Genomic DNA, 15,629 nt, shown 5'->3' with positions numbered 1-15,629 from the left:
CGTGATATTAATGAGCTGCCATAAAGGTTGTGCAATCTAAATCATGGTCAGCCTGAGCAAAAACCAAGAACTCTCCCCTCATAAAAATCCCATAGCCTTTATTAAATCACCAACACAAACATGTCTACACGTAGGAAAAAATCGAATAACAACATTTATGAAGTCTGTCGCGATGGATTGTAATTTTCAACCTTTTTTCGTAGAATGATTTTTATCTTAAAATATAGCTGATTAAGGGTATGCGCTCGACTATATGGTTCCTTTATGTCTTTTTTTTTGATACCATCAAACTTTTCCTAATAGTTATCCTCCTGTTCAAGTAAGCCCAACTTAGTTATCAAAGATAACTAAACCTTTCTTCAGGGATAAATGGTAAAACCAGTTTTTTAAATATAAAAACTTAATATAAAAACTAATAAATTAATTTCAATGTTCAATATTCTTTAGCCCCAGTGGGCATATCAAGTTTAAAGGTGTTTAATTCACGAGCATAGCTTTCCTGGTTACTAAGTCTGGTTTATATCATATCACCCACAAAATAACTTTTTAAAATCAACCTATCATGTATAATAACATTTTAAAATAAATAAATCAAATACTTATACTTTTTGGCTTACATTATTAATTGTCCGCCTTTGGAAAAAGTGAACTGTACTCGTATCTTAATTTCAAGGTAGTATGACATACCCTCCATAATAATTCAACACTCCAGAAATGAATATTTAATTGAGCTTTTCCAAATTAAATTAATAATTCCATTGCCAATTGAGTAAATCATATTTAATCATATAAAGAAATACATTGTCAATCGAATAAATCAAATTTTCCTCAGTGCACAGATAGGAGGTGGCCAATGACTAGGCGATCTTACACCCGTTCATGGTGGTGCGAATCCAATCGTTGTAGAAGGCGGCCCGGGCATACATATCCTATTAAAAATATGGGGTTATAAATACATGAATGTGGTATTACTTTCTGATATGGGTGGTATACTCACCGGATAGCCACGTCCACAGGGCACGCCCCAATTGCCGATGCCCACCAGGCGCTGTTGCTCGTCGATGAGCGGACCGCCGGTGTCGCCGTGACAGGCGCCCTTGCCCGCTTCCATTTGGACGCAGACATGGCCCAGATCCACATCGTCGTCGTTCTCCAAAATATTGCGGCACTCGTCCAGCGGAAGATAGGTGCCGGAGGACTCCTGCAGATAGCGACCAAAGGTGCCCTGGGCCTCCGTACTGCCCCACCCCGCAAAGGTCAGCTTGTCGCCCACCTGCAACTCATCGATATCCGCCAAAGTTATATTCTTGGTCACATCATCGAACACGATGTCTTCCGATAGATACAGCAGGGCTATATCGTTGTGATACAGCGGCTTGTCAAAGTTGCAGTGCACATGGATCTGGGAGACAGTGTAGTACAGGGCATACAGGTCCCACCAATCCGAGGTTCCGGTGACCACCAGCAGGTTACGGGCTCTCAATCCCGCCACGCAACTGGCAGCAGTGACCACATATCGTTTATCAATGATAACGCCGCCGCAGACATGATACGAGTAGACATTCTGGATGCTCACAATCCAGGGCCAACTTCCCTCGGTGGCGGTGGATCCTCCCGCCACCCGACCTTGTGGACCAGCCACCTCTTCGCTGGAGCGATGCCTATTCACATTGGCCACGCCCGGAAGCGACTCCCCGCGCATCCTCATCGCTTCCGTGGGCTCCTGTAGAGCCAGAAGGCTGACCAGGGCGAGCAGGCCCGTAAAGTTCCACCCAGTTCTCATGGTATATGGTATATGCACGGTACAATCGAAACTAAAACCCCTCGAACGCACCACCTTAAAATTACACTTCATTTGGCGGATCTTATCGACCAGTTCCTTGGATAATAGGGAGTTTATGGGTCTGGACGGGGGCGATAAGTGGCATTCATTTTGCCTTGCGGCCATGGGCATTATGAGCTGACCAGCAAGTTGGATCGGTGCATTTATAGAGCGCCGAGATTTGCCGTGTCACACAAGTCCATCGGTTTATGGGTCCGCTTTCAATTGGACGTTCCGCCTTTACCGATTGGGTTTTATCCTTAAAGCCGTAAAGATACCTAACCATTTTGAGCCATAAAGATTGGCGACCAGTGGTCACTTAGATCGACGGGAAAATAACCATCGTGGGCAAAGCCCCGGGGTGCGATAAAATGGGTTTATATGGAATCCATATAAAAACGCCCAGTTTGGTCATACAATTTTCCATTGCTGGTCATTAATTCGCGCTATCCGGCACTGTCCCTCGTCTCCGGAGACTTTGTGATGGCTGTCCGTTTGTCTATGATTTGGGTGTCTCTCCTGCTTTTGGGCACTTCCATTGACGTCACGGGCGCCAAGCGTTTGGATCGTAAAGTTTCGGACAATCGAATTGTGGGTGGCCAGGAGGCGGAAGACGGGGTGGCCCCTTATCAGGTATCCATTCAGACCACCTGGAAAACACACATCTGCAGCGGAGTCATTCTCGATAAAGAGTGGATCCTAACGGCCGGCCATTGTGCACTGGACTTTAGCATCGAGGATCTGCGGATTATAGTGGGCACAAATGATCGCCTGGATCCGGGTCAGACCCTTTTTCCGGATGAGGCCCTGGTCCATTGTTTGTACGATGTTCCGTATGTCTACAACAATGACATAGCCTTGATTCATGTCAACGAGTCGATTATCTTCAATGATCGCACCCAAATCGTTGAGCTGAGCAGCGATCAACCGCCGGCGGGATCCGTGGTTACTTTGACGGGTTGGGGTGCTCCGGAAAGTAGTTTTCCCACGGTGCAGCATTTGCAGACCATCAATCTGACCATAATCGATCACGAGGAGTGCCGGGAGCGATGGGACTACCACAACGGCATCGACATTGGTCACATCTGCACATTCACGCGGGATGGCGAGGGAGCCTGCTCCGGGGACTCTGGAGGTCCCCTGATGTGGGAGGGCAAAGTGGTGGGCCTGGTCAACTGGGGACGAGCCTGCGGCGTTGGCATGCCAGATATGTAAGACCAATCTTTGGTAGCTTATCCCTGACTCTATATTATCCATTATCTTTCACCTCCAGGTATGCCAACACAGTTTACTACCAGGATTGGATCCGAAGGACTCGCACAGGATGCAAAAATCGTGTTACCTAAATGAGGTCAAAGGAATGGTGCCATGATGTATATTGTCATGAATATGTGAAATATATTTATTGATCAAAACAACGCTGATAACATATCCCCTTACTCATGTGGTCATTAGCTGCTTTTAGATGGCTATCAATGCTTTTATGGGTCTGTTTGCTAACACATTATGACATCATGCTTGCTAGGGCTGTCCAATTTTAAACGGGAAATACCTTAGACAATTGTTTTAACTTAGTTTAGTATTTGCGGCTTTATGACTAGATTTACTCCTTTCTAAAATCTAAAACTAACATTTATTTAATTTATCATATTAATTTATCGAAAAATCAGAAGCCAACGTTCAATACCTGAGTATTTAAAAATATATCAGACAAGAATTTTAAATCAATGTGTTTTTGGCTTATTGGAAATATTTATAAACATAATCTAATAAAAAAAAATTATTTCTAAATATAGTTTTGTAAATTACATTTTTATTAGATCGTTTTAACAAATACACCTATTTTGTTCGCACGTAGTAAATAATTATTATAATTTATTACGTATAATTAACTGTGGTGCGGTTTATTTACAAGCATTACGGGAATCTATGAAAGATTCACCTTGTCCAAAACTACTGTTTTAAATAAATTCTCTTTGTAAAGAAATAATTAACATGAATGGTACGCACCTTGAATTACAGTATTCAATAATGCTTTTTTTTTCAACTACACAAATTCGAATTCGTTTTGAAGGACGAAAGTGTATTTTCCGATTGTCGGGATCCGCCTTCAGGACTTATAAACCTGTATGGCATGCCGAAATGAAATATGAGTAAACAACGAATACACTGTATCGAAAATTTGATATCTTCCAAATTGTGCAAAAATAGGACACAATTAATGTAAATGTCAGCATAAAAAAAAATTCGTAGTGTTTTTTAGCCACTATTTTTAGGGTGCAGTCAACTTTCACTATTTCGACCGTGGATCTTGGATGCAGACCATACCTTATATATATTTCTAAAAAATATGTGCAATCATATATTAGATAGGACACAGAAACCATCATTTTTTAAGAACTTTGTAAAATGTTAATGATATTAAGGCAAAATGCTTAATAGCCCCTGGGGTAAATAATTGTGAAAAATGCACATACGTTCATAGGTACATTTTTTTAGGGGTTCATATGGTTGAAGAGATACATTTTTGGATTTTCGAAAACGTATTTTATGTAAAACAAGAAAGGAAAGCTAACTTCGGGCGGAGCCGAAGTTGATATACCCTTGCAGAATATTTTATAAATTATATTGTCCAAAATTATTCATATGATGTATTCTTAATACCATAAAATGTCCCAACCCTAACTTAAAAACACCAAAGTTATGTCATTTCCAATCGTTCAGTTATATGGCAGCTATAAGATATAGTCGGCCGATCCTAGAAATTGGTAATTGATTGGCCAAAAATAAAACCCATAAAAATCCCAACTTCCTAACTTACAAACACCAAAGCTAGGCATTTCCGATCAATCAGTTATATGGCAGCTATAGATATAGTGGCCCGATCCGGCTCGTTCCGACTTATATACTACCTGCAATAGAAAGACAACTTTTGGGAAAGTTTCAAGCAGATAGCTTTAAAACTGAGTGACTAGTTTGCGTAGAAACGGGCGGACAGACGGACAGACGGACGGACAGACGGACATGGCTAGATCGACTCTTCTGGTGATGCTGATCAAGAATATATATACTTTATAGGGTCGGAAATGTCTCCTTCACTGCGTTGCAAACTTTTGACTGAAATTATAATACCCTCTGCAAGGGTATAAAAATGTAAAAAAATAAGTATCGAAAGAGTGACAGCCTTAGCCTTTAATAATTTCAATGTCCAGAAAATGACCACCATTGCCATTGCCATATCCCATGCTGGCGCTGCTGACATTGATTGCCCTGTCACAAAATCATAATCAGTGTCCGTCTATATCTTTAACGATACCAGACTTTATGGCATAGATATAACTCGCTGAAACATCGATTCCGATTTACGATATAGCCTTAAGGCTTACGATATAACGCCGATTTGTCCGAGTATAAAAGGAAAATCACGACCCACATGCAGGTTTATTTCTCACGTTGAGACTTAGGCACCCACGAAAATGGTTCGAGGGCCTTCATTTGCGACCACCATCCTTGTGATCCTACTGGCCTGGAGTGGCTATAATCCCACCACAGCCATTCGCCTGGCGCAGCTCAGTGACCAGCAGCTGGAGTGGTTTTCAAAGGCGAGAGGAGCAGGATCTAACTTCCAGAACCGTGTGATCGATGGCGAGGATGCGGAGTTGGGCGAGGCCAAGTACCAAATATCGCTGCAGGGCATGTACGGCGGTCACATTTGCGGCGGAGCCATCATCGACGAACGCCATGTCGTGACGGCGGCCCACTGCGTCTATGGTTATAATCCCACGTACCTGCGAGTGATCACAGGAACTGTGCGATATGCCGTGCCGGGTGCCACTTATTTCGTGGAGGAGCACTGGATACACTGCAACTACAATAGTCCGTCGTACCACAACGATATTGCCTTGATCCGTCTGAACGATACGATTAAGTTCGATGAGTACACTCAGCCGGCTGAGCTGCCCACTGCCCCACTGGCCAATGGGACGCAACTGCTCCTCACGGGCTGGGGTTCCACGGAACTCTGGGGCGAAACCCCCGATGTCCTGCAGAAGGCGTATCTTACGCATGTGGACTACCCGACGTGCCAGGGGATATTGAACAACGATCCGTTTAACGGGCCTTGCCATATCTGCACTTTGACGATCGGAGGACAGGGAGCTTGTCACGGCGACTCCGGCGGTCCGCTGACCTACAATGGAGTGCTCTACGGTCTGGTCAATTGGGGCCACCCCTGCGCCATTGGTGTCCCGGACAGCCACGCCTATGTGTACTATTACCTGGAATGGATCAGGAGTATGATATCGGGGCCCTGCAGCATCTGTTACTGCTACGCCAGCAACTATCCCAGCCTGTGATCAAAAAAGGAATACTTTGCATCGAGTAAGTTGCTAGGTCACGACAACAATACCATGTGTTCTACCAATTAAAAATGCCTAGGTAAGGTGATAACTTAACTAATTTCTCAATAACAATGTACAAGTTATTGTCCAAATAAAGGTGAACTAAATAATTTTTAAAACCTGTTCCTAAAATGCATTAAAATAAATAGATACTTAGTTTTTTTTAGAAAACTCTTTAAAAACCTCTTAATAACTAACCTCAAGGATCAATAACTTCTTTTTTTGGTTTCAAGAAGCTTAAATTACTTAATACCTACTAAAACTTGTTATCTAATCTGTTGTAATAATTATACAACAAATTTTCACTATAAAACGATTAAGTTAAAATTTAACTTTCTTGTTTATTGACCTTGGTTTAAGCGCTGCCTTTTATATAATACTTTTAATATAAAAAGTAAAAAGAGAATTATTTTTGAATACCCATAGGATTTTCTTTATTTTCCTCTCGTTTAAGCATACAGTTTTTTAAACATTAAGTCAATTAGCTTTTCCAACTTGGTAAGTACTTTTAGTAGTAGCATCTGTCGTTGCCGCTGATTTTGCTGCGAATCCAGTCCAGGTAGTAGTACACATTGGCGTGTACATCGGGAAATCCAAGCCCGCAAGGTCGTCCCCAGTTGACCACGCCCACCAGGCGGCCATCGCTGACCAGCGGACCGCCGGAATCGCCGTGACAGGAGCCCTCCCCCTCCCGCGAAAAAGTGCAGATGTGGCCCACGCCCATGCTGCTGGTCTGGTTGAAGATCCTGTAGCACTCCTCAAAGGATACAAATCCCAGGGTCAACTTGTACAGGTCCTCCACGGAGCCACCGTAGGCCTCGTGGGCACCCCAACCCGTAAGGACGATCTCGTCACCGGGATGCACGGGTCTAATAGGCAAATCGATGGGTTGGGTCAGCTCGTTGAAGGTGATGTTCTGGGTGAGCTTCACCAGGGCGATGTCGTTATGCATATAGGGCTGGTCGTACATACAGTGCATGTGGATCTCTGCCGTGTAGTATATGCCACCCGGCTCTGCCCATTTATTGGTGCCCGTGATCACGTTGACCAGCGCAGGAATATAGTTTTCCACACAGTGACCGGCGGTTATGATCCACTGCTCGTTCAATATGGCACCGCCGCAGTTATGGGAACCCACAATGGGTTGCAGGGAAACCTGGTATGGGGCAAATCCGATCTCCGCTTCCACACCGCCCTTAATCCTACCCGATGGAACCGTGGAATAGGGTCCCACTACGCGCTTCGCCTGGCAAGGATTCGGGGGATGTACCAGCAGGAGGATCACAATACTTAGGCAGAGCAGCTGCATCTCGAAGGTTTGGTCACGTACTGAACACTAAAAGTCACTTTCATCGCTATCAAAACTTTATTAATTAGCCATTTCTTATCGAGGGCTATTTTATCGAGGCCTTATAAACTGGTATACTTTATGGGCATCGATAGCCTTACAGTATGGGACCTTTAGGCCAGGTAAGAGCCAAAGCCAGTACATTTCGTATTCCCACTCATGACCTTTCGTATCCAATCCCGATAGTAAAAGATACTGGCATGGACGTCCTGGAATGATTGCGATTTTTAGACTTTGGGTTTAAAATAATATTTTTTTGTCTTCTTTTTTCTCAACTCTTTTTTAACTCAATTGTTAACGCTGTGTTATATAACAACCATCTATATAACTTTCAGAAGATATTCAAATAATATTTTGACTGTGGAATTAGGTGGTATATTTGAAAAGTTCTTACGCAGCAATATTGATTATTTCAAATGAGTTTACTACTAAGAAAAAGGTTTTTAATGAGTAAACTACTGAAAATGCGGAATACTTAAACCAGAAATGTTTTTTAAATTCAAACTGAGTAATAGCTATCGAGTTGTACAATAGATCGTATAAATGGCCAGAGCTGTCTTATCACTCACCGGAAGTCCAGTGGCACAGGGCCATCCCCAGTTGACCAGTCCGACGAGGTAACCATTGCTGATAAGGGGTCCGCCGGAGTCTCCATGGCAGGCACCCTCTCCCAGTCTCGAAAAGGTGCAGATGTGGCCCACATCGCAGTCCTCATCGTCGCTCAACAAGGCCTTGCACTCCCGATGCGGAACGTACTGGAGATAGAGAACCTGGAGATCGATGGGACTGCTGCCCCAGAGGACCGTGGATCCCCAGCCAGTAAGGATCACCTCGTCACCCGGCTGCATGGGAACCAGGGCCAGTGGAATCGGTTGGGTGCGTTCATCCCACACAATCGGCTCAATCAAGTGCAGCAGCGCGATGTCATTGTGCATTGCAGGATTATCATGGTTGCAGTGGATGTGGATGGCTTCTAGGAAATACCTACCTCCCGGTCGGTTATACTGATTGGTACCTGTGACGACCACCAGCCATTGGATATTGGCATTGACTACGCAGTGAGCGGCTGTGAGTACCCATCGCTCGGAAATTATAGCTCCACCACAGGAATGAGCACCGGAGATGCCCTGCAGGGATATTTGATATGGGGCAAAGCCCTCATCAGCAGCCTGACCTCCAATGATCCGCTGATCCCTGAAAATTCCTCCTTCGCTGGAGTTTCCTTTGATTCGTATAGCTGTGGTGGCGGAGAATCCTCCGAGTCCTAATAAAATAAGCAAAACCACTGCCAACATCTTGGTTCTGGGCCTGGTCAGCTAATGAATTTTGCAACTTATTGCCAGGGACTGGCTTTTTTGACCATTTATCGGAATCCGATAAAACAAATTAATTTATGGCCCGATTGGGTGAACCTTTGGTTGGCCATTTTTGCTTTACGATTACTCAATCAAAATCGCAGAGGGTAAAACCAAACTAGTTCAGTCTGCGATTGCATTTCAGCCATGGCGTTTGCACGGTTACTACTTCACCTCTTCCTTATTAGTTTACTCCTTGGAGAACTCCTGGCAGTGGAGCACTTTATTGTGGGTGGCCAGAATGCCGCCGAGGGAGATGCTCCGTATCAGGTGTCGCTGCAAACGCTTTTGGGCAGTCACCTGTGTGGTGGCGCCATCATCTCGGATCGCTGGGTACTGACGGCGGGTCATTGTGTCAAGGGTTACCCAGCCAGTCGACTGCAAGTGGCCACTGGAACAGTTCGCTATGCGCAACCGGGAGCTCTTTATTACCCGGAAGCTATATACCTGCACTGCAATTACGACAGTCCCAAGTACCACAATGACATTGGCCTGCTGCAATTGAACGAGAGTATTAGCTTTGATGCTTTAACACAGGCTGTGTTGCTTCCGACATCATCTCTACCTCAAGGAACTTCGGAGCTGGTCTTCACCGGATGGGGATCCCAGTCGGCGGCGGGAAGTTTACCATCCCAATTGCAGCGCGTCCAGCAGCAACATCTCAGCAGCCAGGTCTGCAAATCCCTGCTCTCCGCCTACGAGGATCTGGAACTGGGTCCCTGCCACATCTGTGCCTATCGGCAGGCCAACATTGGAGCCTGCCACGGCGACTCTGGTGGGCCATTGGTCTACCAGGGCACTCTGATGGGCATACTCAACTTTTTCGTACCTTGTGCTCAGGGCGTGCCGGATCTATTTATGGACATCATGTACTACCGCGACTGGATGCGACAAACAATGAGTGGCAATGGCAAGTGTGCGCAGGTCAATCAGCAGACAATAATTGGCTAAATAAATAATTTTAAACACTTTAAAGATAAATACAAAAATAAGCTATTCTCTTGTAAGACCAAGTTTGTAGGCAGCATAGGTCGAAAATTATAAATTAGATGTTTCTTTCGTTAATCTAAACTGATTGTCACACATTTGTCTAAAAATGGGGCTGTCAACAATTTCTAGGAAAAGAACACCGTTTTATGCGTACTTTTTCTAAATGTTTAATCTTTAGTTAGGAAAACTACGAAAAATCCTTCCCCATTACTTTCTTCAGTTTTTTTCGTATGATTATTTGCTGTTTTTTAAGTGAATATTGACTGCGAATAATGTGAATGCTCCAGGAGGCGAAGGAAATTCTTGGCAGCGGACCAAGAGGCTGTGCAGACAGACAGTCGGAATGTCCGACTGATTCATCCTCCGCCGCTTTCTGATTTCTAATTTATGTCAGATACAGGGAAGTGTCGCACTGGCCACACGTGTCGCGATGCTCTAATTGGAAGCAGATAGGTAGACCCAGACAGCCGTGGTCTTAGTCATGTTTTCAGTTGTGAGAAAAATTTAGACAGATATCGCTCACGGCGCATGGAAATTCTGAAAATATTTCTTTCGGCGCTCGCCATTCAGCTACGAAAAATAACAAAAAAAATACGAAAAAACACTCAGTTGTGGGTTGTGTCTTGGCATTTTCGAAAAGTTTTTCAGTTGCTGCATTGACTTGGACGTGTGCGGTGCGGATCTCGAATTTTCTTTGGAATACGCGGCGTATACGCAATCCGTAGACTATATGTAGGCGCGTGTGTCGCTCATATTTCTATATATATACGAATATATAGCAAGTGAAATTTCGCAACTTGTGCATAATCGAGGGTTCAACTGTAGGAAAACAAGTGAAAATGCCAAAGTATGTGAAATAATGTGTCCAATAAAGGCAAATGCGCGTTGAAATATCTACGACATATCTACAAAGAGTGATGAATAATACGTCCAAAAGTATACGGCCAACTACACATTTTAAATAAATATATGCACAAATATAATAGATTCCGAATATTTCATGTTATGTGAATTTCTGGTTGAAATATTGCGTACAAGGCGTTGCCATTTTGTGATATATTCCGCCGATGAAAGGCCTCTTTGCTGGATCCCAGCAAAAGAGCCATTAATGTTTAGCTGTGAGAACGTAAAGTGCATTTATCTGTCGGGCGCCAGATGTTAATCCCGCCTCTGATCTTTATTTAGCCTCGATCGCACGCTCGGGCGCACCTGCGGAACTTTTGGGGCATACCTGAGGGCATTAAGCAACTAGCTTTTCCAAATGATTTATTTTAGAGGGTTGACAGATTTTTAAAGATTTTAATAGAAGAAGTACACTTTCTGGGCTCCCTTCAAGTGATTGCCGCACGGTCCTTGTATTTTGTCATCACATGGCGGCAACACAGTAGTGGGTGCATTTGTAGTAGTATCCGCCGGGTAAGCTGGGTAAGGATACGAAGGGTAAGTTGTTTCGTCTTGGGAATAGGCACAACATGCGAGGGCACACAGTAGTGCAATGATCGTTAGGAACCTCATCTCTGCAGATTTCAATACAGACTGATAAAATGTTAATACATTTTTGCCAATTTTATATGTTTAATTTTGTTTAATTTAAACTCTTAAACAAATTGCTACAATAAAACAGTTGGGCATATGTTTTATTTTCAAAGCTAATAGTCTCATTACTCTTTCAAATATTTATTTATATTTTCTATGCAAAATTAAAAGACAGATGTTAATTTAAAGTAACTAAATAAAAAAAACATCGAACCTCTGCAAACTTTATCCATCAATATTTTGTTGATTTATCTTTGGATCCCGCTGTGCTATTGTTAATTATATTCAATTTGTATTCGAAGAAAAATATCTAAGTAGCGAGGCAGAACTAGGAAAGCAAAACAAAGCGTTGGCCCGTGAAATTACTTGTTGGCAACGGGGCGTATGCGCAACATAAAAAAATTACCAGCCGCAGCAGCTGTTGATTGAATTCAAAACCAATGAATAATGATAACCAATACAATTAAAATTTATTTAAAAGTACGCGCGCTACGCGTCACAAGCAACGTCAAAATGAATATGAATATGAATAGGATAATTGGTTAGTAAGACGTTAGAGAGAATTGAAAAGTTATCAAAGGAGGTAGATAAATGGATAGATTCTTCTTGCTTTATCCAGTTCCTCAAAATTTTACGTATTTAACTTTAATCACAAATAACAAACTTATACATTCTCATCATTGTTTTTAAGTTTTGTTTTTATTGCTCACGATACTGCCAAGCATAAAAAATATGATAAAAACGGAAATACTTATAATCACTTGTGTTCATGGGTTTTTCTTAAATATTTATGATTCGAAAATCTGGTGTACTACAAAAATTCAGCAGTACAGCATGCAGTTAAAAATTTTAAGACTGGTACGATTGTGAAATATGGAAGAATAAATCAAAATGGTATATATATTTTATTTATATTTCATTTTCACAAAAAAATATTTAAGACCCTGCGTAATCTTTAAAATATAATAATAATAAGTATCTAATTTAATTATTGATTTTCAAGATTTTTAAACTATTTTGAGTTACATTATAAAAAATTATTATTATTAACAAAATGTGTGTAGGGAATTTTGACTGGAATTTAATTAGAAGAGATCGATCTGCTGCACCTGAATAACTCGTTGTTTTATCGGAATTTTAAAGCTGTGAAATCACGTAATCAAAATAAAATTTACGATATATTTAGTGTACTCTTGCTGAGTTTTATCTACAAACATACATAAACATCGAGCGTCTTTCGACCCAAGCTAAATAAATTCAAGGAATTTATGACAGCTGATTTGGCCGGAGTGCGTTACTCATTTCCCGAGACTAAACAAGCCGCATAAACATTTGCTTATGCTTTTGATTTAAGAGTTTTATGGGTTCTACGATCCCCCGATTTAGCATATTTTATTCACGACTCGTGAGTCAACTGGCGGGGGAACTCGGAATGCGGAATGTACTTGAGGCGACCGCCAGCGATGGCCACAAACGAATCATTTTCGCAGGAGGCACTTTCAATTGTGGCCAGCAACAGACAGAGCGAACAAAAAAAAAAAATTAACAAAAAAACACAAAAGACCACAACCAGTTCTATGAATAGAATAACAACAAAATCAGCTGCGCGTCGAAAGTCACATTTGCAGGGGGTTGAACGGGGGAACCGGCGGGTGCCGATCGGGGGGCCGTATGGCAGAGTCGCCAAAAACCTGCCAAACAGAGTCAAGAGTGCAGTCGACGTCTGCGTCAACGTCGACGTCAAATCAACGTCACATGCAATACCAAAAACACAACACAAAACATGAAGCAAAATAAATATTGAACAAATCATGTATTGAAGACGCGCCACACTCGAGGATATTCACTTAAACATTTGTTAATTAAAGAAACATTCAATAATTTTTATAGTAGATAAGAGTTTTCTGGGTAGTATTGAAAACCCACAAAATTTCCTTCAAAATTACCCAAGGAATTGTAGTAACATTCAAATTCGGTTTTTTGTAACAATTTGAAGAGAGATTTCTCTACGGTCTATTTCAAATATTTTGGGCTCATTAAAATTGTTTGTTTCTAAATAAATACGATTAAGAAAAAATGTGTGTCACCTCTTTTTTCTAAATCTAAAGGGAGTTAGCTTTAGTATGTGCAACCCTCCTCGACTGTATGATTTATCTGAGAAAATAATAATAAAGAAATTGAGAAATAAGCTGCGCGCATTTGGCTGCATAAAAACTTTGAGCAAGGAGGCGCACACAACTCAGTCGAGTTGAGAAATTGTCGCGGCCAGTACGAGTACGAGTACCGAAAGCAACGCGCGCAGCTTGTGCTAATATTTTCAAAACGAAAAAATTTTCAAATTTGTTTACGAAAAAAGAAGGGATTCCCAGTTTGTTTGTGTTGTGCTTTTGAAAAACGTGCTCGCCCAGGCATTGTGTAATTAGCAGGCAATCAAGTGAACAGTATTAAGCACCCACTGAAGTATTACGACTTGAGATCATTCAACAGCAATTCCCATCAACATAACCCATCGATATGGCGTCCCGAAAAGTGAGTGTATTTGGTACAGAGGTGGCCCTTATCTGACCGCAGATCGTTGCATTCACCCACATGATTTTCCATTGCTGGTTTATACTAACGAAATATTTACGAGGAAAATGGAGGACATGTGGTTTTCATTACCTTTTCATAAAAACAAAATATTTGTCAATTTATTTTTAGTCAAACAGACGGGCCAATTTTGCTCACTTGCGTCTTCGGTGTGTAAATGTGAGGTATAATTTTAGTTTCAAATAAATTCAAATTAATTAAAGTGGAAGTGAAAATTTATTTAGCATTTCATTGGCGGCGCTTGGGTACGCTGATTCATGCGATTCCCCAGCAATGTCCGCAAGTGCCGCGCCTCACGTCGTCTGTCCGATCGCTCTTCGTCCGTCCGTTTTTGGCCCCGGTTCGTGAAGCTTTTAAATTTCCAAAAAGTTCTTCTATGATATAAGTGGAACAGCCGGATCGGGCGAACACACTGTATATGGCCAGCAGTCCCAAGTCGTATTCCCTTTGCGTGTTTTAATGTGATGAAGTTGGGACTTAGGGTCTTATTTTTTAAAAACTTCAATCCAGCTGCAGTTTTAAAGGACCGACTATATCCAAACCGCGCATATAACGGAGTTTTGAGCTTGTAAATCATATTCAGCTGTTAGTTTTAATATTTTAATTTGGGTGTTAATAAGATGGGATATAAATTTCATCTTACTCCAAAATATTTATTTCTTGCCATATAACAAACGATTGGAAAGACATTACTTTGTTTTAAATAAGAATGCATCATATGAATAACTTCGGAGAATATAATTTATAGAATATCCTTGCAGAATATTCTGTAAATTATATTCTTCAAAATTATTTCATATGTTGTATTCATAAATTCAAATTAATTAAAGTGCCAGAAATTTCCTTAACATTTAAAAACACGCAAAGTTATGGCATTTCCAATCGTTCAGTTATATGGCCGATCGCTACTAGCCGATTTAGTCCGGCCGTAAGTTTATGTCCAAATTTGGGTTAGGTCGGGATTGATTGGGCCAAAAATAAAATTCCCATGCGGAGAAAGACTCCCAAAACTTCCTAAGGCAGTTTTACAAACACCAACCAGTTATGGCATTTTCCGACCGTTAGTTTTAATCAGTTTAATATGGCGTTTATAAGGGGATATAGTCGTCCGATCCTTACTGAAAATTCGGTAGGTAGTGATTAATAAACTAAAAATAAAGCTCTTGTCATAGAAAATGCCGAACTTCCCTTTTTTCTAAGCCTTTAAAAGGACACCAACGTTATGGCTTTTCCGAACTCGTTCAGTCTATAAGTGGCAGCTATACAGGACTATAGTCGCCCGAAGGTTTAAGTGGTCAACTTTCTAAGTTTTTTAATTGTTTTAATAATCAGATATAAATTCAGTAGAAAAAGTATAGTTTTTTAGCAGATGGTGATAGTGCCGGAAGGGGAATTTGGCCACAGGGTCCTTGAGTTCCACATCCACTTGGAGTTGCTTCCCCAACAGAGACCGAGGGGGTGGTGTTGATAATTTCCGTAGTGACATATGTGCCAGAGGCGCCCAGGGCGATTCCTACAACGGCGCACAAAAGAAAAAGAGTAGCAATGAACTTCATTTTGCCAACTTTGTATCCACAGTAATAATTTAG

The 15,629-nt window shown here is 41.7% G+C and overlaps 7 protein-coding genes across 9 annotated transcripts in view; 4 read left to right on the top strand and 3 right to left on the bottom strand.

Moving 5' to 3' along the window:
- Positions 1 to 758: 758 nt before the first annotated feature.
- LOC108047540 (chymotrypsin-2) lies at positions 759 to 1,819 on the bottom strand. The gene is made up of 2 exons (XM_017127753.2): positions 998 to 1,819; positions 759 to 929 (listed from the first exon to the last, which is right to left on the bottom strand). Exons 1-2 carry the CDS (start codon positions 1,781 to 1,783, stop codon positions 858 to 860), a joined length of 858 nt encoding a protein of 285 aa, XP_016983242.1. The 5' UTR covers positions 1,784 to 1,819; the 3' UTR covers positions 759 to 857.
- Positions 1,820 to 2,263: 444 nt separating this feature from the next.
- On the top strand, positions 2,264 to 3,240 carry LOC108047544 (chymotrypsin-1). Its single transcript, XM_017127756.2, has 2 exons — positions 2,264 to 3,033; positions 3,096 to 3,240. The coding sequence occupies exons 1-2, from the start codon at positions 2,306 to 2,308 to the stop codon at positions 3,166 to 3,168; spliced, it is 801 nt and encodes a 266-aa protein (XP_016983245.2). The 5' UTR covers positions 2,264 to 2,305; the 3' UTR covers positions 3,169 to 3,240.
- Positions 3,241 to 5,283: 2,043 nt separating this feature from the next.
- LOC108047565 (chymotrypsin-2) lies at positions 5,284 to 6,341 on the top strand. The gene has a single exon (XM_017127803.2). It carries the CDS (start codon positions 5,299 to 5,301, stop codon positions 6,175 to 6,177), a length of 879 nt encoding a protein of 292 aa, XP_016983292.1. The 5' UTR covers positions 5,284 to 5,298; the 3' UTR covers positions 6,178 to 6,341.
- A 287-nt stretch (positions 6,342 to 6,628) lies between these two features.
- LOC108047568 (chymotrypsin-1) lies at positions 6,629 to 7,560 on the bottom strand. Its single transcript, XM_017127805.2, has one exon. The coding sequence runs from the start codon at positions 7,529 to 7,531 to the stop codon at positions 6,731 to 6,733; it is 801 nt and encodes a 266-aa protein (XP_016983294.2). The 5' UTR covers positions 7,532 to 7,560; the 3' UTR covers positions 6,629 to 6,730.
- A 13-nt stretch (positions 7,561 to 7,573) lies between these two features.
- Positions 7,574 to 8,869, bottom strand: LOC108047567 (chymotrypsin-2). The gene is made up of 2 exons (XM_017127804.2): positions 8,140 to 8,869; positions 7,574 to 7,779 (listed from the first exon to the last, which is right to left on the bottom strand). The coding sequence occupies exons 1-2, from the start codon at positions 8,863 to 8,865 to the stop codon at positions 7,684 to 7,686; spliced, it is 822 nt and encodes a 273-aa protein (XP_016983293.2). The 5' UTR covers positions 8,866 to 8,869; the 3' UTR covers positions 7,574 to 7,683.
- Positions 8,870 to 9,071: 202 nt separating this feature from the next.
- LOC108047536 (chymotrypsin-2) lies at positions 9,072 to 9,876 on the top strand. Its single transcript, XM_017127749.2, has one exon. It carries the CDS (start codon positions 9,073 to 9,075, stop codon positions 9,874 to 9,876), a length of 804 nt encoding a protein of 267 aa, XP_016983238.1. The 5' UTR covers position 9,072.
- A 4,074-nt stretch (positions 9,877 to 13,950) lies between these two features.
- The window catches only part of LOC108047546 (filamin-A), a 32,603-nt gene continuing 30,924 nt past the window's right edge, over positions 13,951 to 15,629 (top strand). For all 3 annotated transcript variants that reach the window (XM_017127765.2, XM_017127762.2, XM_017127761.2), the window contains exon 1: positions 13,951 to 13,980. In XM_017127765.2, coding sequence (XP_016983254.2) covers positions 13,966 to 13,980 — 15 coding nt within the window. In that variant the 5' untranslated portion in view covers positions 13,951 to 13,965. The remainder of the gene's footprint in view (positions 13,981 to 15,629) is intronic.

This window comes from Drosophila rhopaloa, unplaced genomic scaffold (genome assembly GCF_018152115.1).
Source record: "Drosophila rhopaloa isolate 14029-0021.01 unplaced genomic scaffold, ASM1815211v1 contig_178, whole genome shotgun sequence".
Classification (NCBI taxonomy): Eukaryota; Metazoa; Arthropoda; class Insecta; order Diptera; family Drosophilidae; genus Drosophila; species Drosophila rhopaloa.
This window is presented reverse-complemented; position numbering and strand designations above follow the sequence as displayed.

Excerpts from the sequence above, each read along its gene's own strand:
- LOC108047544 (XM_017127756.2), top strand. The coding sequence starts at position 2,306 with ATGGCTGTCCGTTTGTCTATGATTTGGGTGTCTCTCCTGCTTTTGGGC. Across the intron at positions 3,034-3,095 it reads GGCGTTGGCATGCCAGATAT|GTATGCCAACACAGTTTACT; the intron begins GTAAGACCAATC and ends TTTCACCTCCAG.
- LOC108047540 (XM_017127753.2), bottom strand. The coding sequence starts at position 1,783 with ATGAGAACTGGGTGGAACTTTACGGGCCTGCTCGCCCTGGTCAGCCTT. Across the intron at positions 930-997 it reads CCTGTGGACGTGGCTATCCG|GATATGTATGCCCGGGCCGC; the intron begins GTGAGTATACCA and ends TATTTTTAATAG.
- LOC108047567 (XM_017127804.2), bottom strand. The coding sequence starts at position 8,865 with ATGTTGGCAGTGGTTTTGCTTATTTTATTAGGACTCGGAGGATTCTCC. Across the intron at positions 7,780-8,139 it reads CCTGTGCCACTGGACTTCCG|GACGTCCATGCCAGTATCTT; the intron begins GTGAGTGATAAG and ends CAATCATTCCAG.
- LOC108047536 (XM_017127749.2), top strand. The coding sequence starts at position 9,073 with ATGGCGTTTGCACGGTTACTACTTCACCTCTTCCTTATTAGTTTACTC.
- LOC108047568 (XM_017127805.2), bottom strand. The coding sequence starts at position 7,531 with ATGCAGCTGCTCTGCCTAAGTATTGTGATCCTCCTGCTGGTACATCCC.
- LOC108047565 (XM_017127803.2), top strand. The coding sequence starts at position 5,299 with ATGGTTCGAGGGCCTTCATTTGCGACCACCATCCTTGTGATCCTACTG.